The sequence below is a fragment of the Pantherophis guttatus genome, chromosome 2 (genome assembly GCF_059756535.1).
Source record: "Pantherophis guttatus breed Tessera chromosome 2, ASM5975653v1, whole genome shotgun sequence".
NCBI lineage: Eukaryota > Metazoa > Chordata > Lepidosauria > Squamata > Colubridae > Pantherophis > Pantherophis guttatus.
The window spans coordinates 271,019,929-271,046,422 of NC_142064.1; the positions used below are offsets into that span (position 1 = coordinate 271,019,929).

The window sequence follows — 26,494 nt, forward strand, 5'->3', positions numbered from 1 at the left end:
GTAGTAGGCGGTCCCGCAAGTACCCGGGTCCTAAGCCATGGAGCGCTTTAAAGGTGGTAACCAAAACCTTGAAGCGCACCCGGAAGACCACCGGGAGCCAGTGCAGCTCGCGTAGGAGAGGTGTTACATGGGAACGCCATGTCGCTCCCATTACCACCCGCGCGGCCGCACTCTGCGCCAGTTGGAGCCTCCGGGTGCTCCTCAAGGGGAGCCCCATGTAGAGAGCGTTGCAATAGTCCAGGCGGGAGGTGACAAGGGCATGAGTGACCGTGCGTAAAGAGTCCCGATCCAGAAAGGGACGCAACTGGCGAATCAGGCGAACCTGATGAAAAATCCTCCCGGTCACGGCCGTCAAGTGCTCTTCTAAAGACAGCCGTGAGTCCAGGAGGACGCCCAAGTTGCGAGCCCTCTCCGTGGGGGCCAATGATTCGCCCCCAATAGTCAGTGATGGCGTCAACTGACTATATCGGGACGTCGGAAACCACAGCCACTCAGTCTTGGATGGGTTGAGCCTGAGCCTGTTCCTCCCCATCCAGATCCGTACGGCCTCCAGGCACCGGGACATCACTTCAAGGGCATCGTTGGGGTGATCCGGGGTGGAGATGTACAGCTGGGTGTCGTCAGCGTACTGATGGTACTCCACCCCGAAACCACGGATGATCTCGCCCAGCGGCTTCACATAAATGTTGAACAGGAGAGGCGAGAGGACCGACCCTTGCGGCACCCCACATATGAGGGGCCTCGGGGTCGACCTCTGTCCCCCTGTCAACACAGACTGCGACCGGTCAGAGAGAAAGGAGGAGAACCACCGCAACACAGTGCCTCCCACCCCCAACTCTTCCAACCGGTGCAGCATGATACCATGGTCGATGGTATCAAAAGCCGCTGAGAGATCTAACAGGACCAGGACAGAGGAGCACCCCCTGTCCCGAGCCCTCCAGAGATCATCAACCAACGCGACCAATGCCGTTTCCGTGCTGTACCCGGGCCTGAAGCCCGACTGGAACGGATCCAGATACGTCGTTTCATCCAGGTGCTGGGGGAGCTGTTGCGCGACCACACTCTCAACAACCTTCACAACAAAGCGAAGATTGGAGACCGGACGATAATTTACCAACATTGCCGGGTCCAGGGAAGGCTTCTTGAGGAGAGGCCTCACCACCGCCTCTTTCAAGGCGGCGGGAAAGTCACCCTCACTCAGCGAAGCGTTTATAATCCCCTGGAGCCAGCCTCGTGTCACTTCCCGGGAAGCCAGTACTAACCAGGAAGGACACGGGTCCAATAAACAAGTGGTCGCGTTCAGTCTACCCAGAATCCTGTCCACGTCCTCAGGGGTCACAGGATCAAACTCATCCCAGATAACATTCTCAAGACCTGCCCCTGTCTCTCCCCCTGAGACTACCCAGTCGGAGTCCAAATCTTCCCGAATCTGAGTGATTTTGTCATACAGATACTGAACAAAATCCTCGGCTCTACCCTCCAAGGGGTCCTCCCGCGCTTCCTGGTGGAGCAGGGAGCGGGTCACCCTAAAGAGGGCGGCCGGGCGATTATCTGATGACGCAATAAGAGCAGCAAAATAACTACATTTCGCTGCTTTTATCGCCACTAAGTAATTCCTAATGTGGGATCTTACTAGTGTCCGGTCAGATTCAAGAAGACTGGCCCTCCAACTACTCTCTAGGCGTCTTTTCCGGCGCTTCAACTCCCTCAGCTCCTCGGTAAACCAAGGAGCCAATTGAGATCGGCGCCGGGTCAGAGGCCGCGAAGGCACGACCCGATCCAGAGCACCAGCAGCCGCCCTATCCCAGGCGGCCACCAGGTCTCCAGTCGAGGCGTGTGCCAGAACCTCAGGAAATGGCCCAAGCTCCGTCTGGAATCTGTCAGGTTCCATCAGGCGCCTGGGGCGGAACCATCTGACCGGCTCCGCCTCCCTGCGGCGGGGTGCAGCGGTTCGAAAGTCGAGACGAAGGAGAGAGTGATCTGACCATGACAAGGGTTCAGTAACTATATCCCCTATATCAAGATCCCTCAACCACTGTCCAGAGACAAAAACCAGATCCAGCGTGTTTCCCCCTGTGTGGGTAGGGCCATGAATTAACTGGGTCAGGTCCATAGCTGTCATGGAAGCCATGAACTCCCGAGCCATCTCTGACGTCTCACCCACGGACGGCAGGTTGAAATCCCCCATAACCATAAGCTTAGGGGTATCAACCGCCACCGCGGCGATGACGTTGAGTAGCTCGGGCAGGGCTGTTGCCACGTGGCAGGGAGCCAGGTACGTGATCAGCAAACCCATCTGAACCCCATGACCCCATTTCACAAAAGGGATTCACAGCCGGCCGTCTGAGGAACAGTGGCCTCCCTCGGTCTCAGACCTTCTTTAATGATAACCGCTACCCCCCCACCCCTCCCCTGTGACCTATTTATAATTGACTCTTCCATCTGCTCATTATCTGAAGAAAGCTTGAACACTGATTCTGAGGGAAAGCTTGACTATTGATTCTGGCACTCTTCAGGTGATTTTACAAGAATATACACTGATAATTGTAATATTAAATACAATGTTGTGTTACATTATAATAAATTGGGAGATAATCCAAAATCCCTTTCCACAAGCATCAAATTCTAGCATCTGAAGAAAGAAAAGCTCAAAGCACATGAAGTAAAATACATGGAATAAAATAATTGTAGTGGTGTGTGACAACATAGTCAAGGTATAATTTGCCATTCAGCAATGCTGGAGGCCAAATGTAAAAAGAAAGAGTAATTCAATATTTAATGTTACATGTAATAACAGCAGCAACGGAATTACGTATGGACAAAATTGGAAAAATGGAGGTATACCAACAGAAGAAATGGTAATAAAGTAAATATTAGAATGTGCCAACATGGACAGGTTAACGATGGAAATTAAAGACAAAGGAGAAACAGCCTATTACTTAATATGGGGCCTATTGGCTAGATAATAGATGCAAAGCTTAGAAAATTCATGATGAAAGAGGGTCAATAAGCGAGAAACAAATACAGGTATAAAACTATATAGAAGAATATGTATTGCAAGCAATATTATTATTTGACTGTACATAACTGCAAATTAAAATATATAAGAGTGCTAAATGTATAGAGAATTATGTTATAACTATGGAAACAATAGATATAAGTATGATATATAATATCAAGTTTCTTTTTTTTCTACGGACTATACTGTATGATTAAGAGAAAAATGGTCGTAGTTAGGATGTATAACATTATATATATTTAAAAAGGTACTGATACAACCAGTATATCCTTTCGCCTTTCAGCTCCAATCCAGAAGCCCTCAAGCAGCCACGTTCACGACAAACCATTTTATACCAAATTTATATTTTTAAAAGGTAGACTAGTATAGATCTATTTCAAGCTATTTAGCTCTCATCAGCTAGTCTCCCTTTATTTCTTTATCAGCAAAAATATAAATTTGGTATAATTAATATATATAAGTTGTGGCTCAGAAGGTTAATTCAACTGCCTAACATGCAGGAATCCAAGTTTGTAAGGATATGGCCAGCTGATGAAAGCTAAAAAGCTTGAAATAGCTCTATACTAGTCTCCCTTCATTTCTTTATCAGCAAAATATAAATTTGGTATAAAATGATTTGTCGTGAATGCGACTGCTTGAGGGCTCCTGGATTGGATCTGAAAGGCAAATGGGAGCAGAACGCCCCCTCCCCCATGTTGGGGTAGACCAGGTGTCTCGATAGAAAAACACTTTATATATAAGATGCGAGTTCCAGGTATAGTTATAGAAGAGGTGATAGACATCACGATCTCCGGAACGTTTAAAAGTGGAAAATTTTTTATTTTAAATAAAAAATGATTAAGGCAGAAAAAAAAGATAATTACAGGGAGAAGGCAAGGGTGTGGGCCTGTTACACGCGCAATGACTAACTTGATCAGCGTCACATAAAAGCAAGCAGCTCCTCAATGGGGATTTTATACACTGACGAAGTTGGTAGGGGCCGACAAAAGCTTAGCACAAGTTTTAAAATAAAAAATTTTAAACTTTTAAATGTTCCGGAGATTGTGATGTCTATCGCCTCTTTTATATATATAAAGATATATATATCTTTTTTCTTTTTCGTAGGCTTTTATGTGCATATTCTTTCTAGCCAGGTTTTACCTATTTAAACTTAGTTGTTCTACAACCCTAGGTTCTGTGAAGATACATTGTACCTTTACAGGAAGGATATCTGAGAAGTGGGTGTGGCTCACTGACGACGCCTTAAAAGGCAGAAATAGCTATCTGAGTCTCCCAGAGAGCAACACAGAGTTGCAGTTTGTCAGCAAAAAAAAAAAAAAAGCCCAGAAACTTGTGAATGAGATTTCACAGAACCTAGGGTTGTAGAACAACTAAGTTTACGTAGGTAAAACCTGGCTAGAAAGAATATGCATATATATGACGAATGAGACTTCGTCGAAACATTGCCAAGACACTTCCAATTTTACGCGGGAGAAAACCCAAATAACCAAAGACCTACATACAAACACCCGCGAAAACCTCAGAAACCATATATATATATATATATATATATATATATATATATATATATATATATATATATATATATATATATATATATATATATATATATATATATATAACCTGAATACGCCAAGACTTGCATACCTGTACCCGTGAAAATCGACAAATACGAAAACAAATATATATATATATATATATATATATATATATATATATGAAAGAGGAGGATACGAACAATTCATCAACTGCAGGATAAAGAGGGTAAGTTATGTTAGAATCTAGAAAAGAAGAAAGAGATAGTAACCCAATTTTTTCAATATTTATACACACAGGATAAGGTGCCAACAGAGGAAATAGATCAATATTTAAAAGAGGAGGGAATGCCAGTAGTAACTGAAGAAGAGGAAGAGATATTCAATAGAGAGATTACTATAGAGGAACTACAGGCAACAATTAGGAAACAAAAAAACAATAAAACTCCGAGAACAGATGGGTTACCAATAGAATTATATAAAGGATTAGGGGAATCACTAAATTGGATATTATTGGAGGTTTACAATGAGGCACTGAGAGAGGCAAAGCTGCCAGACTCTTGGAGGGAGGCATATATCTCGCTAATGCCGAAGGAAGGGGCAGATACAAGAAAGATAAAAAATTATAGGCCAATTTCTTTACTAAATTCCGATTATAAGATTTTTATGAACTTGATGGCAAACAGATTAAAGATAATACTAAACCATAGAATACATTCGGACCAGAATGGATTCCTGCCGGCAAGACAAATTAAAAACAACGGCTTTTCCGGAGGCTCCGTAGGACGTTGAGGACGCTCCCTGGGTGAGCGCTAGCCCCGCGACTTTGTTAGCCGCTAGAACAGCAAAAAATCAGCTGTCTAGCGGCGAAGAACCTTCCCCCCCGGGAGAAGAGGGGGAAGTGAGCAGCCAGGTGCAGGGTAGAGCTCCATAAGAGCCCTAGAATTAATTCTGGGGCTCGAAAAGTGCGAGCTCCCCAAGAACCTGGGAAAAGCTCCAAAGCCGGGACGCCTCTGCCAGAAGGCAGAGCAAAACGCCACGTCCGCCCCTGCTTTTAATTGATACAAAGAGAAAATTGAAGCAGGCAGAACAAAAACAGGAGACTACATAATTGCAAGTACTTACACTTTAATTCCTTTGAACATCGTTTCTTTTCGAGCCTATAAGAGCGGAGCTGGAGTGGAAAGGGAGGGGAAGATGGCGCTGGCTCGTTAAGACAAAGAGACGAAAGTGAAACTTAAGAAGAAAGTTGTTACAGGCTTGTTAACTCATCAAGCTTCGAGATTCTGAGGATGGCTTCTAGGTTCTTAACCTGGAATGTTAACGGTTTAAACTCACCACAAAAAAGGAAGAAAATATTTCACCATTTGAGACAATTTAAAAATGAAATAATATGCCTGCAGGAAACACATATAAGGACAACTGACCAAAAATATTTAATAAATACAAAATTGGGAACACATTTTGCTGCATCAGCCCCGGAAAAAAAGAATGGAATAGTGATTTACTTGAAAAGAGATTTGATGGCTAAATTAGTTGAGGCAGATCAACAAGGAAGATTTCTGGCAATTGAGATAATGATAGAAGGAAAGAAAACACTCTTATTGGGGATATATGCTCCCAATCAACAGCAAGAGAAATTTTATAAATTGATACATACAAAATTATTACATTGGGATTATAATTCATGTATACTGATGGGAGATTGGAACGGAGTGTTAGACCCTAGTATTGATAAGAAAAGAATAGTACAAACTACCAAATTGCGATCTAGACTGCCTAAGACTTTTTTTGATATGATGGAGGATATGGAATTAAGAGACATTTGGCATGAAAGGAATTATAGAGAACAAGATTTTACATTTTTTTCAGATAGACATCAATCCTTTTCAAGAATTGATTTTATATTAATTACAAATGATTTTTTTCCCAGGGTAAAGAAGATAAAGATTTGTCCCAGAATTTTAACTGATCACAGCCCAGTTTGGATGGAACTGGAGTGTGGGGAAAGAGTTAGGAGATCTTGCCGGTTAAATGAAAACCTTTTCAGATATGAGAAAAATGTAATAGAATGTAAAAAACTAATGAAGGAATTTTTTGTTTTTAATATGAACAAGGGAACATCTATGGATATGGTATGGGATGCTAGTAAAGCATATATGAGAGGAGTTCTGATAAATATGAATAATGCTTATAGGCGTAAACAAGTGGAGAAAAGGAGGGAATTAGAAGAAGAGATTAAGAAAAAAGAAAGGGTGTTAATTGATAACCCAGGGGATAAGAAAATTAAAGAAGAGATCAGTTTATTACGTGGGCAATTTAATATGATGCTTTCAGACCAAGTGGCAACCAATCTACAATATGCTAAACATAATACTTTTTGTAATGCAAATAAACCAGGTAGATGGTTGGCATACATGCTGAGGAAAAAACAAAAATCTCGTACCATAGAGAAAATAGAGTATAAAGGTAGAGAGCTGTATCACCAAAATATGATTAAAAAGGCATTTTTAGAATTTTATGCAAGATTGTATACTGCAGACAAAATACAAGGTGCAGAGGTAGAGACATATCTGGATAGACAGAATATTCCAATAGTTACAGAGGAACAAAGAGAACGGTTAAACCAATTAATAACAGAGGAGGAGATCCTCTCAACAATTAAACAGTTAAAAACTGGTAAGGCTCCTGGTACGGATGGATTAACAGCTGTGTACTATAAATATTTACAATTGGAGATGATTTTACCTCTTAAAGAATTATTCAATAGAATTCAGCTGGGTGAAGGGGTACCACCTTCATGGAAAACAGCTTTTATTTTGTTAATTCCAAAAGAAGATCAAGATTTGACACAACCCAAAAATTATAGACCTATATCCTTATTGAATACAGATTATAAAATATTTGCTAAGATATTGGCAAATAGGTTAATGCTAGTAATGCAGAAGACGATTCATGCTGACCAAACTGGTTTTATACAAGGTAGACAAATGAAAAATAATGTAAGACAAATTGTTGACATATTGGAACATTTGGAAAGGAATAACCAAATCCCTGTGGTGCTTATATTTCTGGATGCGGAAAAAGCTTTTGATCGATTAGATTGGCAATTTTTATTGAGAGTGGTCAATAGGATGCAATTTGGGAATTGCTTTATGCAGTCCATAAAAGCAATATATCAGGAACAGACAGCTCCGATAATTATTAATGGCAGTTTGACAGAAACTTTTAAAATTGAAAAAGGCACGAGGCAGGGATGTCCCTTATCGCCATTATTATTTATATTAACTTTGGAGTTGCTGTTAAATAAAATACGTAATGCAGATGGGATAAAGGGAATCAAAGTTAGAGATTATGAATATAAGATACGGGCATTTGCAGATGATTTGGTTATGACCTTAACTCATCCAGTGGAATCAGCAAAGGTTTTGATTGATATAATAAAACAGTATGGTCAAGTATCTGGGTTTAAGATAAACATTGGAAAAACAAAGATGATAGTTAAAAATATGACAGCTAATCAAAAAGAGGAGTTACAAAGGGTAACGGGATGTGAAATAGTTAAAAAAATCAAGTATTTAGGAGTTTATATTGCATCTTCTAATGGTAAATTGTATAAGTATAATTATGAATTGATATGGCATAAAATACAAGTTGAAATGGATAAATGGAAAAAACTACAATTGTCCTTGCTGGGTAGAATAGCAGTTATAAAAATGAATGTGTTGCCTAGGTTTTTGTTCCTCTTTCAAATGATACCAATACTAAAAAAGGATGCCAACCTGGAAGAGTGGCAGAAAGGTATTAATAAGTTCGTATGGCAAGGTAAGAAACCAAGGATAAAATTGAAAATAATGCAGGACATACGAGAAAGAGGAGGACTGAAAATGCCAAATTTAAAATTGTACTATGAAGCAGCTGTTTTATCAGCAATTAGTGATTGGATTAATTTAACAAATGGAAGGATATTGAATATTGAAGGGTATGATCTGGTCTATGGTTGGCATGCTTATTTAGTGTATGAAAAAAGGGTGGACAGAGCATTTAAGAGTCATATACTGAGAAATGCTTTATTGCGTGTCTGGAAGAAATATCAATATAAGTTAAATGAAAAAATATCTATATGGACAGCACCCAGGCACGCAATAGAGAATACGAGTATAGAATGTAGACAGGATGTAATTACGTATAAAGATATTCTCATTATGGAGGGAGGTATATTAAAATTAAAATCTGTGAATGTGTTGAAAGAGGAGAAAATAATTCAAACATGGTTTCAATATGTACAATTACAAGCCAGATGGAGAAAAGACCAGAAAACTGGTGTTATACAAAGTGATGAAAATTTAATTAAACAAATTAGAGATCAAAGCCCAATGCATATAAAAAGATTGTATAATATACTGATAGAGATGGACTCGGAAACAGAGCTAGTTAAGGACTGTATGATAAAATGGGCGCAGAATTTTGAACAGCCAATAATGATGGAAACGTGGGAGAAAATATGGGTAACAAATGTGAAATTTACCAAAGCGCAAAATTTAAGGGAGAACTTTTATAAAATGTTTTATAGATGGCATCTAGATCCAAAAAAGTTATCTCGTATGTATCCGAATGTACAACCAAAATGTTGGAGATGTAATTGTGAGGATGCTACTTATTTTCACATTTGGTGGACATGTAAAAAGGTTAAAGCGTTTTGGATTAAAATCTGGTGGATTTTACAAAATATTCTTAAAAAGAGGTTGAAATTTACACCACAGCTGTTTCTTTTGGGTATAGTTACGGATTGTACAGTTATAGAGACTAAATTGATTTTGAATTTAATAACTGCAGCAAGACTGTTGGTGGCACAATATTGGAAGAAGCAAGATTTACCTACAATCCAAGAGTGGACAATGAAAGTTATAAATCTAGCGGAAATGGCAAAAATCTCGGCGTACCTGAAGGATCATTCAAATGAAAGATATTTAAGAGACTGGAGAAGGTGGATAGATTATATTCAAAATAAATATCGGAATAAGAAATTGCAGATAGGTTATGAATGATTATATAGATATTTAGTGTGTCTTTAAGTAATAAAGCTAGGCGGGTAATTAGGGAATTGAAGAAACAAGAGATGTGAAATGTCATAATTGTTTAGATTAGGATTGATTATGATTGTTGAAGTTTATACCCTGTAATTTGTTCTGGGAAGGGGAGGGGGGAGGGGGGAGGTTGAGGTAGGGAAGGGGGGGGAAATATGTAAACTTTTTGTAAAACTTTTAAATAATAAAAAAACAAAAACAAATTAAAAACAACATAAGGACTGTGATCAATGTAATAGAATACTATGAGGTGCATCCAGAAAAACAGGTAGCCCTGATTTTTCTGGATGCACAAGAGGCGTTTGATCGGGTCAACTGGAGATTCATGACACAACAAATAAAGAATATGAAATTTGGGGAGAAATTCAAAAAGATAATAGTTTCCATATATACAAAACAGAGAGCAAGGATTTTAGTCAATGGGGAACTAACAAATTTTTTTGAAATAAGTAGAGGAGTACGACAAGGGTGCCCACTTTCACCACTACTTTTTATTCTAACTCTAGAAAATTTACTTAGAAGAATTAGACTCAATAAAAATATAAAAGGACTCAAGGTTAAAGGAGAAGAGTACAAGGTCCAAGCGTTTGCTGACGACCTTGTATTCTTCATAGAAGATCCACTAGAAACAGAATTAAAATTAATAGAAGAAATAGAGAAATTTGGTAAAGTGGCAGGCTTAAAAGTCAATAAAGATAAGACCAAAATATTTTTTTTATTGAAAAAGTTTTTCAAATACAGATTTCCCCCCCTTTCCCCCCTCTCCTCCCTAACCCCCCCTCACCCTCCCCTTCCCCTGTGACTTCTTCATAATAAAACCCAAATTCATAACAGATTATATCATACTTTACCATCCACTTACTCCATCTCCATATGCTGACCCTTTCTTTCTAATAAAATTATCATATCCCCCTTATACTATACTATGCTATACATTTCAAAGTGACATTCTATTATAACATTATCTAATAACTCCTAATTTAACATAATAATATTATTATATCTCCCAATTTAGCGATTTCCGCTCATAATCTACCCTTACTATAAGACTATATAGTAAATCCTAATTTAACATTTATTCAGTTCAGCTACCCATTTCCTTCCCCCCCATCATTATATCTCTTAACTCAAATCTTTTACATATATTCACTTCTAGACATAATATCCCTTTTCTTTAAACTAAACAATCAATAACCTAACCTATCTCCACCCACTTTCCTACAAAACTACCATATTAATATCTTTATTCTTCTGCCCACTCAACTAGAAAAATATTCCCTTATGTAAATAAAATCCTAAAAAAAAACTTTAAGCTTGTAATCCATATAATATCTTCTGTAATGTCTTTCAGCTGGATGATAAACTCCATCGCCCATGTTAGGGTAACATCGCATCCTAATTCCAACAGTATTTTCAGTATCTTCAATCTTCAATTACCATCTGCCCCCATCCATAACAAATATCTTCATATTGCAAAAAAAAAAAAAAAACACAACAACCACCCGAGTGACTTTATATTTATATTCCATATAATGTCTATAGAGGTGTCTTTTATCCAGATTATTAATTCCAACCACCATAATAGGGTAAGAACCAGATCTTCTGCGTGCCCCAATCCAGTAAATCTCTTGCCATGTAACTCAGCATAAACGTAATATATTTATCAAGAAATCCAAAAAACGAAAAAGATATTTCCAATCCATTCGATTTAAGGCCCTTTTCACATCCCAAAAGTTCAGCACTGCAGAGATCTGTCACTCTCCTCAGGATAAAATAAACCAATACTTTGCCCATTATCTTTTCATATATTCAGTCCTCTCATAAATAACTGGCATTACACTGTTGTTTAGTTTAAAAGTTTTTGTTTTTGTGAGACCTACTTCTTCTTTTCTTGACTTTGTGGGTTGGATCTCCATCCTGAGTTCTTTTCTGTAGATTGTGTATCAACTATTTGGTTTTCATACTGATCTATAACTTGATCTTGTTGGTTTTGCTTTTGTGGCTTAAATCTTTCTGGTTCTGTAAATTGTATATCAACTGATTGACTTCCATGCTGGTTTGTGGCTTGATAAATCATTACATTAGAATCCGGAACCGCCTCTCTTATATTAAATAGTCCAGTTGAGACCTCTGAGAGAGAATCCAAAAGCAGCTCATCTGTGGAGACCTCTGTGACTTGTTGTTTCTTCATTACTGCCATCTCCTTCTGCTTTTCTTGAGTTTCTATCTCTTGTTGATTTTGCTTTTTAAGGACCTTGTGGTAAAATTCTTCCGCTTTTTCAACAGTATTTAACTGATATCTTACTCCTTGATATCTCAATATTATGCCCACTGGAACATCCCACCTGAATAAAATATTTTGTTTTCTTAGCTCAGTCACCAAAAGTCCAAATTTCTTTCTATCTCTTAACATCTTAGGCGGCAATTCTTTATATATCCAAATTTTTCTCCCATACAGTTGTAAGGTGGAATTAAAGGATTTTTGCACAATATCATTTCTTATTTCTTTGTCTGTAAAGTAAATCACCACATCTCTAGGCAGTTGCCTTTGCTTTGCAATCCAAGAATTTATTCTATAGGCCTTATCAATTTTACAGGATACCTCCTCAGGATGAACCTTTAAGATCCCAGCCAGAACTTGAGCAGATATTTTTCTTAGGTCATCACTGTTATTTTCCTGTAAACCTCTGATTCTGATCGCAAATTCTGTCAGCCTGTATTGCATCATTACAACTTCTCTTTCAATCCCTTGCTTTATATCTTCTGCATTATAAGTTTTGTGACCAGCTTCTTCTTTAGACTTTACTTCTAAACTATTGTCTTGAATATTTATTAAATCCTTTTCAATTCTTAGTATTTTGTTATCCAGATTATAAATCTTATCATCAATTTCCTCCATTTTAGACTCTAGTAATTTAATATTTGTATCCAACTTTATAACAATTTCTGAAAAACCATTAGTCACTGTTACAATCTTTCGTTGCAAGTTATCATACCTTAGTTGTATCATTTCTTTAATTTCCTGCCTTAATTTTTCAAATTTCTGGTTCACAGTCTTATGATATTTAGCCATTTCCTCCTGAAGAAATTCTTTTAAGTTAAAACCATTCTGCAAAGTCTGTAGGCTCAAAGCTTGTTCAAACAGTTGTGAGTGGGGGAGCACCCCCCCCCGCTTGTCTATCAGGCTTTATAAGTTTTAACGCCATCCTGCCAGCAAACTCTTTTTTTCCCCCCAAACAAGATCAAGTACAAATCTCCAAGAAGAAAGGAACTTAAAATAACTAATTTTCTTCCAAATTGTAGCCAGCACTATATATTCCGCTACTTTGTATCTATTACGGAAGGACTCTCACTTTCGGCTTTCTTCTACTTTCCAAGCCTCAGCGTTCGCCATTTTAAAGTTTTTTTCTCTTTCACTCTGAAATGCTTATAAATTCATTAAGGATACTTGCAATTTAGGGTCCCAAGTCCAAGTCTCATCTTTTTAAATAAATCCATCTGTTAAGTTCGTTGATTAATCCGGTCCCAGCGCCTAGCTCTGCAAAAAGGCAGAGTTCTCCCGATGCCTGGAGCGACGGCGAGTGGGAATAGGGTGCCTCAACCTGCTCGTCCCCAAGAGTCAAAAAAAAGCCTCTGGGGACTTCGCAGAGGGCTCTACCTGCCCTCGCCTGCTCTGACTCACATTTCCGTCAGGAAATGGAGTTTTTCGAGCCGACTTTCAGGTGTAAAGGCGGCTCTTTACAGGCAACGGGGCGGTGGTCACGGAGGACCGTCTGGCGGCGCCGGAAGCCAGACAGGAAGTTCGATAAATTAATTAATTACAACAAATTAAAAATGACTTAGAAAGATGGGGGAAACTAAAACTATCATTGCTAGGAAGAATTGGGGCAATAAAGATGAATATACTCCCGAGGCTCCTTTACTTATTTCAAACTATCCCGGTTAAATTAGAGAAAAACTTCTTTACAAATCTGAATAAAATAACATCAAAATTTGTATGGGAGGGAAAAAAACCAAGAATAAATTTAAATATATTACAGGATGATAGAACTAGAGGGGGTTTTGGCCTACCAGCGTGGGAAAAATACTATAAAGCAGCGAGTCTAACATGGATTAAGGAGTGGGTCAATTTGGATAATTATAGACTATTAAAATTGGAAGGCCACGATTTATTAAAGGGGTGGCATGCCTTCTTGTGGAATGCCGGGAACAAAACATATAAACATTTTAAAAATCACATAATAAGAAATTCACTGATTGGTACTTGGTTCGAAATTAAAAATAAACACTATATGAAGGTTCCCGGCTGGATATCTGCATTGGAGGCGGCAATGCACCCCAACACATTAGCCCCCCATAAATTAATAAGATATAAAGAATTATTGGATCCCCATGGAAAATTAAAAACATGACTGGAACTCAGGGAACAAGTATAGAAATAGATTGGTGGCCCTACCTACAAATACAAACTAGATATAATAAAGATAGTGAGGAAGGAGGAATTGAAATAAATCCCAACCGATTGGGAACCTTCTATCATGTCTGGTGGCTTTGCCCAAAAATTAAGAAATATTGGATAAAAATAAAAATTTGGATATCAGAAATAATTGCGGAGGATATTGAGTTAGAACCAGAAATCTTTTTGTTAGGAATGCTTAAACAAAACATTAGAAAAGAAAAAAAGTACCTAATATTACATATAATTACGGCAGCTAGGTTAGCCCTAGCACAAGCCTGGAAAACAGATCAATTGCCAACAGAGCAGCAAATAATTCAAAAAATTTATACATGTGCAGAAATGGATAGACTAACGTTGAAATTGAAAGATAAGGAAGACTCACAGTATTTTAAGGTATGGGACAGTTGGTATGAGTGGATAAACCAATGGAAAAGAAGGTAAAGACAAAATTTAGTAAGAAATTAAAAGTAATAATTATACACCGTCATCAAGGACAAAAAGGAAATAAGTCACTGTGTATATTTGTACTTATTTACATTATATATACTTGTTGTTTGTTGATACTTTTGATTGTATTTTAAGGTTGTGAATGTTTTATATAATTTTATTTTTTTAAAAATCTAATGAAGTTTGTTTTTTAAAACCAAAAAAAAAAAAAGAAAGAAAAAAAGAAAGAAAGAGGAGGACAAGGGATCTTATGAAAGAAAATGATTCATAAAAGATATTTTTTCTCAATGTATATGACATTTCTCAAAGAGTGTTTCACAATGTTCACCATGTAGATGTCACCCTTAGAAACATACATGGAACCGATAAGGAAATACCTGCCATGGTTGAATGTTTTCAACTTCCACCTTGTCTTTTCTCTCCATCCTTGTCCTCTGGGATCGGGGTGAATTGACCACATTTAAGGCATGTGCCACAATCTGGATGGCATTGTAAGTTAAGGAGCTATCTAGAGAGAAGGTCTTTTCAATCTCCTGCTGAGGTAGAGTCTCCAAGTTCTCTTTCTCTGTACACCTTGTCCAGCCTTTCACAGACAAGGCAGGCTTCCCATATGAACAGTGAAATTTCTTAGTCATAAATGCTTCGATAAAAAGATAGAAATCCTTGAAATTGTCAAATTTGGTAATTTGGCTGGTCTGAATAAGAAAAGAAAAAATGATATGGGTGTATCTGAAAGAGAGAGTATTATATGATAATTCAATGGTGAGATCCCACAAAGCGGTTGTGATCCAAACTATGCCTTCAATAGGCTTTCGCAAGGAATTTAATATGTTTTCTAGGAAAAGGGCTCCCTCGATGAACGTAAACTCTGAGTAATAAACAAATACATTGATTTGGGCCCACAGGTTGAAAACAGAAATCAGATGCTTGAACTTCTCATCTTTTAATAATACGATTTGTGCAAAAACAACACAGATGCCATTCTGAGCCAGCACAGGAACGAAGGTCCTAATGAAATGTTCTCCGTTATCAGTATCTGCAGCAAAGACGCCAATGAATGTCCATCGAAAATAGAGCAGCAATTTAACAATCCCCAGGTTTTGAGCACCTTCTTTGGGGACGGTCCGGTAGAAAAAAGGTAACTGAGTTTTATCACTCAGGATCGGTGAAATAAAAGTATAGCTGATCTGTAGAGGGGAAAAAAAGAAGATTTATGTTTTATTTGGGGCTTTTACTATCCTGCTCTATGGAGTAGAGAGTTGGTCTCTGACAGTTGAAGAAATGAGAAGCATTTGAAATGTAGATTTACAGACGGCTGTTACGTATAACTGGGTTAACAAAAATCACAAATGAGGAGGTGATAAGCCACCTGGGAAAGCCAAGGGAAATCATCAAAGCCATTAAAAAGCGAACGTTAAAATATTTTGGACATGTGATGCGACACCCAGAAAAATACGGCATCCATCACTTAATCCTCCAGGGAAGGATTGAAGGCAAACGAGGTCCAGGCAGAAGAAGAGAAGAGCATCGTGGCTTCAAAACCTAACGGACTGGTTTGGACAAAACTCAGCAGCACTTTTTCATGTGGCTGTTAACAAAAATAGGATTTGCCAACATGATCACCAACGTCCGATGACGGATGTGGCAGAAGAAGAAGACCTATTAGATCCTGAAAAGATAATGTCAGAGCTTAGGTAGTGGCTGGAAGATTCCAGCCTACCTTGGTGGATTTAATAGGGGATCAGAAATGCAGAAAACATAACTGTCAACAATGGATGTTAAGAAATCCAGATCTCATTTTCTGAAAAGCTGATGCTTCCTCAGAGCCTGCATAGTGCAAGATCTGAGCAACATGAAATATTACAAGTTAATATTTATTCTCAATTTATAACTGTTAATTATGGTTGTATCAATCTTTGTTCTTATCTCTCTGGGAGACTGAAAGATGACATAAAGATTAATTCTTCATCTTAATCCATGCTTAATTAACATTTCTAAGGAGAAAATCTCCTTAACTGCTCTGAAATAAACTTGCAGCCATTCGCTGGCTCTATACCTGTGGGATTTTGTAGATGCCCAATATGGCAGCCATGAGGATGGATATATCAGAGTTGGTCTCTTCCAGCAGAACCAGCATGTTTCTCTTCCTTCCGCAGCTGTAGTTGGGAACATTGGCCTCTCCAGTTGAAAGCAAATCCAACAGACCATCCAAAGTCATTATTCTGTCTCGAAAGTTGTCATTGAGGTTATAACCCAGGGTGAGGTTGGGCAAGAGAAGAGGATCTTTGTTGATTTCCTGAATGGCAAAAAGGAAGGACAGAATTTTCCAGTATATCACATTTCCTTTCCTGAAAAGATACATGGATTTTGCCATGATGTTACATTCAGTGAAATCACCAACCTAGAACTAAGGAGAAATTTCCTGACAGTGAAAGGAATTAACTGGTGGAAGGGCTTCCTTCCCGAAGTTGTGGATGCTCCATCACTGGAGGTTTTTAAGAAGAGATTGGACAGCCATTTGTCTGGAATGGTATAGGGCAGTGATGGCTAACCTTTCTGCTGTCGGGTGCCAAAAACGGGAGGAGAACCGCAGGGGCGCATGTGTGCGTTCCCACACCCATAATTCAATCCACCCTGCTTCCTGTGCATGTGCGTACGACCCCCCCAATGCTCCCCCTGCTTTTGGCACGTGATGGCATGGTGGGCCCTCTAGGCCTGTTTTTTGCTCTCCCCAGGCTCCAGAGGCTTTCTAGGAGCCTGGGGAGGGCAAAAACAGCCTCCCCTACCCCTCGGAGGCCCTCCGGAGGCCAGAAACAGCCCATTTCCCGATTTCCAGTGGGCCCGGAAGGCCTGAAAATCAGCTGGCTGGCACATGCATGCATGCTGGAGCTGAGCTAGGGCAATGGTCGCATGCCCATAGATACGGCTCCGTGTGCCACCTGTGGCACACGTGCCATAGGTTCGCCATCACGGGTATAGGGTCTCCTGCTTGTACAGGGGATTAGACTAGAAGACCTCCAAGGTCTTCCCATCCAACTCTGTTATTCTGTTAATGCATTTCATATGTGCTATTGTGATTGCACAGGTTTTTGTCCCCAAAGTTCCTCTTTTCTACTTAGATTATTTGAAAGTCAAAACAGACACACTCCAGACAATCTGGGCACTGTTGTCACTTGCACTATTCGCTCAACCTCAGTTTGAGAAGTCAAAAAACATCCATGGATCATTGAAGAAAACAATAGCAGAGAATTTGGGAGAAAGACGGGAGGCACCCAGGAGTTGACTGCTGATGTCTTTGGAATTGTGGGTTCTATCTTTCTGGAAAATTTATTCATTCGATTTATTAGATTTACGAGGCATGCCAAACTACTACTCTGCAATAGCATTGTAGTTTCCTAGCTACTCTAGCAACACCAGATGCTAATAATAATAATAATAGATTTATGTGCCACCCATCTCATCCAAAGGAGACTCTGATAGAGAGCTATCTTCTACGAAAGACTCAGAAAAGAAATCAGCCTTTTCTCTGAATTGGGACTGTGAGGGATCTCAGAAAGATCGATGGTTCATTGAGGGTGCTTTCAAGAAAAGGCAGCACACAAGGATGCAATCAAATTAAGTCTTTATTTAGAAGTAAAGTAAAGTAGAGTAAAATGGGTTCTGTGGCATGGAAGCATCCATGCCTGGATTGAGCCCATGGATCATTCCTGTAGGAAGTTAGAACAAGAGTATGGAAAACAGTCCCTGTGCAGGGCTCCTCCCTTACCAATGAGGCTGCAGAGCTGGAGCCCCTTGACCCTTGATCAAAAGTCCCTCTTTGCTCCCATCTGGTGGCCTTTTAAGGAACTGCCATGGCTGGCACAAAATACCTAACAATTCCCCTTCTTTCCAGCCAATGGCAGGTGACGGTGAATATGAGTGAGAGAGCGAGCAGGTGTCATAGACATGCAGATATGTTGTTTACAGGACCAAACACAAACGCTTACACAGAAGGTTGTGTCGGTCAATGGGCACAGGTTTTGTGAATAGGTCAGCTAACTGATCGGTTGTATTACAATGTTTGATATGTATAAGCCCCATTCTGACAAGCTGCCTGACATTCTTGTAGCGGATGTCTATGTGGTGGGACCTAGACCCCACCGCATATGCCTCAGAGATTCCAATTGCGGCCATGTTATCTTCCTGAATGTGGATGAGCAGAGTAGGAGATGCCCAGATGCTCGTTATCAGAGCATTGAACCAAATCAAGTCATTTGCAGTGTCTGATAGGCTGGCATATTCTGCTTCGGCCATGGAGCAAGAAACAATTTTTTGCTGCCTAACATGCCAATGGATAGGACAGCCATTTAGCAGTGTGAGGAAACCAGAGGTGCTCCGTCTACTCTTGGTGTCACCAGCCCAATCTGCAGAGAGCTGGGCCGGCTTTCCCTTCTCTGGCTCCAGCATAAGGAGGGCATCGGCCGTGCCCCTGAGGTACCTAAGTACCCTCTTTACAACATTCCAGTGGAATTCCTTTGGGTTTTCCATGTGCCTGGACAATAGATTTACAGCTAAAGCTATGTCAGGCCTGCTCCAATTGCTTATGTATAGCAAGGAGCCAATCACAGATCCACTTACATCTGCTGCCTGCAATTACTGCAAGTTCAAATCTCACCAGGCTCGAGGTTGACTCAGCCTTCCATCCTTTCTAAGGTAGGTAAAATGAGGACCCAGATTATGGGGGCAATAAGATGACTTTGTATAAATATACAAAAGTATGAAGGCTATTGCTTAACGCATTGTAAGCCGCCCTGAGTCTCTGGAGAAGGGTGGCATATAAATCAAATAATAATAAAAAAAGTCAGTGCTGTCTTTGTGATCATGGCCATAGTAATCACTTTGTATGGGGCTACGTGTTGGGTTAGATCCCACCATTTTGCATTTGGCCAACAACTCCTCAATTTTTTCTTTCTGGGATAATGCAAATCCCTTTTTAGTGGCCAAGATATGCACACCCAGATACCTGTCAATCCGCCCCAACGACTTCAGGGTAAACTTTTCCCCCAGGGCCTTGGCAAATTCATCACACCTATCCTTGCCAGGCCCTACGTATAGGAGATCGTCCATGTAAACTAAAACCCGTTCTGTATTACGTTTGGTGTCACATGTAAAAACACACTCATCTGCATGAGATGCCCTGAAGCCAATTCGCTCTAAACCCTTTTTGAGGCAGTCGTACTAGTTTCCCCAACTGCTTGAGGCCATATAATCCTTTTTGGAGTAACCATATGTTTCCCCCCTCCTGCTGGTAACCAGGAGGGGCCCTCATGTAGATCTGCCGGTCCAAGTTGGCATGGAGGTAGGCCGTCTGGATGTTGAATTGGTAGACTTCCTTTCCCAGAGCGGCTGCAGTTACAAGGGCGGCCTTGATGCTTTCTGCCTGGACAGTTGGAGAGTATGTTTCTATGTAATCCTCCATGTAGCATTGGGCAAACCCCTGTGCTACCAAGCGGGCCTTGTACAGATAGCGGCCATTGGCAAGTGGTTTGGCCTTGAAAACCCACCATTGGCCCATTGTGCCAATGACCTTCTCCTTGAAGGGGGTGAAGACCTTGAGCTTTCTCAGGCTCTCCATTTCCTGTTCCATCGCGAGCTGCCACTTTTCCTGTTCTTCAATGGGCAGCTCCTGGATGTCAGAGAAAGTCTTTGGGGTGACCACGACGCTGTTGACGGATGTGATGTGCCCAATGTCAATTCTCTTTGGTGGGACCCCCTCGTTGGACCGCTTTGACCTTCTGACCTCCTGCCACTCGCCGCCCTTTTCTTCTGCGGGTTCCTTGCCGACTGGCTGTTCACAACCGGGATGTGGAGGCCCTCGGTCCCAGGCGTTGGGTATCATGGGCCTCTGAAGCATTGCTGGAAGTGAAGAGTCAGGTGAAGATGGCTTGTCTTCCCCCTCAGGACTGGACGGCTCATCCTCCCCATCTGGACCAGGTAGGCTGACCTCTTCATCCTGTTCCTCATTCTCGTCGGTGGCAGGGTCTCTGGTTGTCTCAGGCGGTGTCATGGTTGGTGCGGCTTTGCTGGTCCGGTTGATGTACAGGCCCAGATCATTTGAGTGGATCTGGGTCCAATTGGAGTCCACTTCGAAGGAGGCAGATTGGGAGGTCACAGTCCTGCTCCCTTCTCCCAGGAACTGGTAGGCCTTGGAGCCAGGGGCATAGCCCAAGAACCTTAGTCTTTGGGAGATGGATCTCCCCTTCTTCCGCAGCTGCTTGGGGATGTGCACCCAAGCGTAGGAGCCAAACACACGCAAGTGTCCCAATCTTGGCTTCCTACCGTGGACTAGAAAATATGGGGTCTGGTTCACAACACTGCTCCAGGTGCGGTTCAGGGTGTAGTTGCATAGTGTACCGCCTTCGCCCAGTACGATTCCGCAACCCCAGCATCCGCAATCAGGCTGCGCAGCATAGTCTGCAGAATGCCATTTCGTTTTTCTACAATGCCATTCTGCGCAGGAGTAAAAGGTGCTGAACGAAAATGGTGTATGCCCTTGTGCTGTATCCAGTCCTGGAATTTTCGGGACATGAACTCGGCCCTACGGTCGCTCTGCAGTTGCACGATCTTTGTCTTGTACTGAGTTTCCACGTAGTTGTACAGTGATTTTATGGCATCAAAGGCTTCAGACTTTTCTGTGAGGGTATACACATGGCCGTACCTTGAGTAATCATGAGTGGCAGTGAGGAAATATTGCCTTTCCTAGGGATGGTATAAATGGCCCAACCAAATCAACATGTATTAATTGATATGGGTATTGGGTTTTATGCAGTGACACCTTAGGTATTGGGGCGGCCTTCCTCTTTGCCCTCTTACAGATGGCACAGTCCAGAAACACCTCACAATCCTGGAGGTGAATCCCCTCAGTGAATTCCCCCATCTTTTTAACCACTGGGAAGCTCGCATGGCCTAACCTCTGATGTAAGAGGTGGGCACATTTAGTATGGAGCAGCTTTCCCACTGACACCCCCTTGGCTCTGGTTGCCTTGGGCAGTGCTGGCACCTTAGGCCCTTTTTTGGGGTTATCTGCCTTAGGTGCCTGCTGAGGCTTGGGTTTCTTGCCCGCATGGGCCTTGGAAGGCCGTGAGGCTGGCTGTGGCGCCTTTCTCTCTCTCTGCGTGCAGGCCCCTTCTGAGATGGCACCCTGTGAGCTGTCTCCTCTGGCTGGGTACTTCGGGGAGAAATATGGCAAACCATAAATAATGGTAACACTCCCAATGACCCTTTTGTCTCGAGTGACATGACCTCCCTCTTTGCGAAACAATACCTCAACCCTGCCATCATCACATAACTTGGTTATACTCAACAGGTTATTGGTGATAGAGGGACATGTAACACACCTTCAACATTGCCCAGCCCTGGTACAGAGACAGTGCCCTCCCCAACAACCAAAGCATTGTTACCATTGGCAACCTTGACAGAGGAGTTAATTCTCCTTAACCTGTTGAAACCTTGCTTCATGTTAGCAATGTGAGATGAAGCCCCAGAGTCCAGTAGCCATAGGCCAGTAGGGCCACCAACCCGTGTGGCAGGGGTGAGGTAAGTAGTACACACAAAATTGCCCTTAGCACCACCTTTGCCCCCGCCAGGCTCCCTTCTCTGCCCCCTGCCCCTTCCTTGATTGGAACCACGTTTAGGTCCTTGCTGGTAATGTGGGCAGTCCTTCTTCAGATGCTCTTCAGAGCCACCGATGAAACACTTGGGTAGAGCGTTGACCTGCTCTGAACTCTGGTGCCTTCTGCTGATGCGATGAGTTGTGGCCCTGGTGTACTCTCCTGCATCTCTACGCCTCCTGTCTTCCTCATTGAGCCTCCCTGTGAGGTAGGACAGAGTCATGGCTTCCTTTCTGGTTCCCTCTAGTGAGACAATAAAATTGCCCCAACTTTTGTCCAGGGATGCCAGAATAACAGCAATCATGTTGGCCTCAGTCACGGGGTAGTCCCTGAGCACCAGTTCTGCCCTGAGTGCCTTCAACTTTCCCAGGTGCTCAGCCCCAAATTTCAGCTTGGTGTTATAGAACTCTGTTGTGAGTCTTGTGGTGGAGCCCAAGCTATCACTATTGAATAGGCTATATAACAACCCCCAAATCTCACCAGCTGTGATCCCATCTTGAATGCTGGGGTACAATTTAGCATCCAGTGAGCTCAGTATAGTGGTATAGGCTTTCCTGTGGTACCACACTTCTTGAGGCCCCCAAGGGAAAAGTGGGGTGGTCTAGAACCATTTCTAGGGTCCCCTCTTTTAAGAGACATACCTGCATCTCTTTATTCCATATGTTAAAATTTTCACCCCCCAGATGTAGTTTTTCAAAGCTATTCGGGAGTACTGAAGAAACGGAATAAGCAGGAGCAGAAAATACCTGTCCATTCTGCTGTCTTTGGTACCTTTGGGATGATTCCATTGAAGTAAATGGGAGAGGGACCCCTCTGCTGGCGAGTGTAGGTATTTTTCTCTGATTATTTTTCTCCTTTTCAGATGGGGCCAACTGAGCATGCTCAGAATTCATTCCAGCCCAGGAGCCGACGGGAGCGGACCTCTCCCTCTGTGCTTCAGGGACAGGCCTGGGCCCAGGCCTGTGGAGCTCTGAAGAGTCTTCTGGAAGCCCCCCTGGTACTGGAACACTTACCAGGAGCAAAGGCTGCAGGATGGGGCCAGAAAAGCCCAAAAATGCTGAGGATCGGCTGGAGGGGCCCACCGCTGGTCCTGAAGACTCCGGAGGAGGCAGCCATCTTGGGAGGTGGGAGGCTCGGCTGGAGGCCCCCTGAAATCATTGAGGTGAGTCCTCCGTTGCCTCGGTAGGTGTTAAGGATATTGTTGTGTTACCAATCAGCAGAGTAAGTGCACAGAGAAATGGTACTGAGAGCAATGAATACAATACATACAAACTGGTTTAACAAAGGTTTTACTTTGTAGTGAAAAACAATTGCATAGTCTTTTAGTCAATCCAAGTCTTTAGCTATTCAGATCAGTCCGAAGTTACAGAGTTACAGTTATCCTCTTACCATACAGACAGCAGTAGGTAATAAACAGCAATTCAACGCTGGTAACAAATGACGATGGTAGCAGATCCATCCACTTCTTCACACACGACAGTAACAGTTCCAACCAACAAGTCAAGCAGCAAGTCAAGCAAGAATGACTATAGCTCGGCTCTCTCCTTATATACAGTTTACACTAGTAATTATCCACTTAGGATAAGTGAAGTCAGCAGTGCAATGACTCAACAGTACAATTAGGATAACTGCAATCAACAGTCAGTCAGCAGTCAATTACAATGACTCATCAGTACAATTACTCAGCATTACATCTTAAAGTTGCAGAATACATTTAAAGTGATAGAACACATATATTGCCTGGACAACTTGATAGGCTTATACCATATCCTAACAATGGGGGTGTTGGGAAGGCTGGAGACCCCAGGGGTTCTTCTGGGACTCTCTGGAGGTGTGGGTCATGGCTGGGGGGCTCCGGACTGGATGCCCCCCCCCGTTGGTCTTCTGGAGGTAGTGAGGGAGGCTAGCTGCCCCCGAGCTTGAGGTCACGGTCATCGTGGCCTCCAGGGCCGCGACCAGGACTTGGATTGCGGCCCTGATGCCCACTGCAGCAGGTGCGGCTGGGCAGACTTCGAGGCTTGCCTGTGGGGGGGGGGTGGCGAGCAGTTTGCATGCTGCTTTGGCTGGCTGCCATCGGTTGCTGGGCCTCATGGCCTAGCTGAGGCCCACCAAGCCTCGCTGGAGTAGGTAGCCTGGGGGCCACCATGTTGCTTCCGGTTGGGCCTGGAAGCTGCAGGTTGTGATTTGGCAGGAATTTTCCCACCAAAAGCTCTGGGGCCTCGGGGTCCCCCAGAGTAGCCAGCACCATGTTGGGGGGCCACCTGGGCACTGGGGAAAGACTTACCCGGTGTCCAGAGGCACCCTGCACTGGTGTCCCATGTAGCTGGGCTCCTGGCGTCCCTTGGGCTGCTAGGAGCATTCGTAGCAGCTCTCTGCATTCTTCGCCAGTGAACTGATCCACGCTGGGGGTGGCCTTGTCCCTGGCTGCCTCCCCGGTGTCCTGGCAGTCCTGGGTGGACTGATGGCCTTCCATGCCTTCCTCTGTGGCTTGCAGCTGCAGGGAAGCATGCGAAGGGGTCCCTTGCATTCTGCTGGGTCCTCTGGGGGCATAGAGATCATTTGTACCCTCCTCTGGATTGAAGCTCGCATCAGGGACGGGATGCAGGGTTGCCATCCTTGATTGAAGACTTCTGGTCACAATTGGGGATCTCCTGCCATCCATCTCTTAAGGGTTCTTGCTGGAACCTCCAGACATCTTGCTTCTGCTGGCTTGGAAGCATTGCCTCAAACCATCCTCTGCTCCCACTTTGTGAGGGATCTCACAAAGATCGATGGTTCGTTGAGGGTGCTTTCAAGAAAAGGCAGCACACAAGGATGCAATCAAATTAAGTCTTTATTTAGAAGTAAAGTAGAGTAGAGTAAAATGGGTTCCCTGGCATGGAGGCATTCATGCCTGGATTGAGCCCATGGATCATTCCTATAGGAAGTTAGAACAAGAACAGGGAAAACAGTCCCTGTGCAGGGGTTCTTATAGGGGCCACCTAACACCTAACAGGGACTGACCAATTAGAGCAATGGTTCTCAACCTGTGGGTCGCGACTCCTTTGGGGGCCGAACGACCCTTTCACAGGGGTCACCTAAGACCATCGGAAAACACATATTTTCAATGGTTTTAGGAATAATTTCATGGTTGGGGGTCACCATAACATGAGGAACTGTATTAAAGGGTCGCGGCATTAGGAAGTTTGAGAACCACTGAATTAGAGCCTCCTGTCCTTTCCTTTATGGCCATGCTTAGACCATAACTATGACCTCCCAAGCTAATCACCTTGAAAGCTAAAAGCAAGTTGTCCATGTAGAGATCAGTTGGACAAGGGTGCTGAGCATTAAAGCTTGCTTTTGTTTCATCTGCAGAATGTGTTCCATTTCATGCTGTTTGTATACAGATGTGACTGTTGATCTAACTAACTAATTAAATTCACTATGTCAAGGACCTAGGAGTACTCATCTCAAACGATCTAAGCCCCAGAGCTCACTGTAACAGCTTTGCCAAAAAGGCATTAAGAGTTTGTTGTGACTCCGACCCCCGAGCCTGTCCTAACAGAGGGAGAGGACTCAGAAGGTGAAGGAGAGGATTTGGCAAGGCCTCCCTCTCCAGGACCCTCCTCTCTGGCAATGCCTCAGGTTTCTTCTGAAGGCCAAGAGATATGCCAGGAGCAAGGCACTTTGGAGCAGCTGCAGATAGAGAGCGAGGGGGATGAGTTTTGGCTGGATCCCAGACAGCGTCGTAAGGATAAGCGCGTGCAGCAGAGAAAGAGGCGTGGGCGGGCCAGAGATTGAGCTGAGTCACTGGACCACACCCCACAAGGGATAAAAGGGGGTGTGTCGGCTATTCAGGCCTTGTGACGGACAAATTGAAAAGCTCGGAAGTCATATCGTGTTTCTAGAACCCTATTACAATCTCTTTTTGGAGTTCTTCAGACTAGACTTTGACAATTCTTTGCTTTGAGGAATTAATTTTGGTATATCGGACTGAGGAGAAAAAACCTCCCTTAGCGAGTAAAATCTCTTTATTTATTTATTTATTTATTATGTATTTATTTAATTTGTATACCGCCCTTCTCCAACAGGACTCAGGGCAGTGAACAGCCATAGTAAAAACACAACATATAAAATTTAAAAGCAATTTAAAAAACATTAAATAATTTTGGCCATCAATTTAAAATAACCCCGTTAAAACCAATTATAAATTTAAAACTGCAAGGATGTGGTCAAGCCAGCCCGGCTAGATGAAATACATGTGTTTTCAGGGCCCGACGAAAAGTCCGGAGGTCTGGTATCGTGCGTATCTCGGGGGG

General features: G+C 42.3%; 1 protein-coding gene across 1 annotated transcript in view; it reads right to left on the minus strand.

Moving 5' to 3' along the window:
- Window positions 1–23,312, minus strand: part of LOC148115890 (vomeronasal type-2 receptor 26-like) — a 29,318-nt gene extending 6,006 nt beyond the window's left edge. Inside the window, exons 1-6 of the mRNA XM_087885268.1 lie at window positions 23,210–23,312; window positions 20,957–21,218; window positions 19,766–20,861; window positions 18,646–18,729; window positions 16,604–16,948; window positions 15,435–15,734 (exon numbers count right to left, since the gene is read on the minus strand). Coding sequence (XP_087741394.1) covers window positions 15,435–15,734; window positions 16,604–16,948; window positions 18,646–18,729; window positions 19,766–20,861; window positions 20,957–21,218; window positions 23,210–23,312 — 2,190 coding nt within the window. The remainder of the gene's footprint in view (window positions 1–15,434; window positions 15,735–16,603; window positions 16,949–18,645; window positions 18,730–19,765; window positions 20,862–20,956; window positions 21,219–23,209) is intronic.
- Window positions 23,313–26,494: the final 3,182 nt, after the last annotated feature.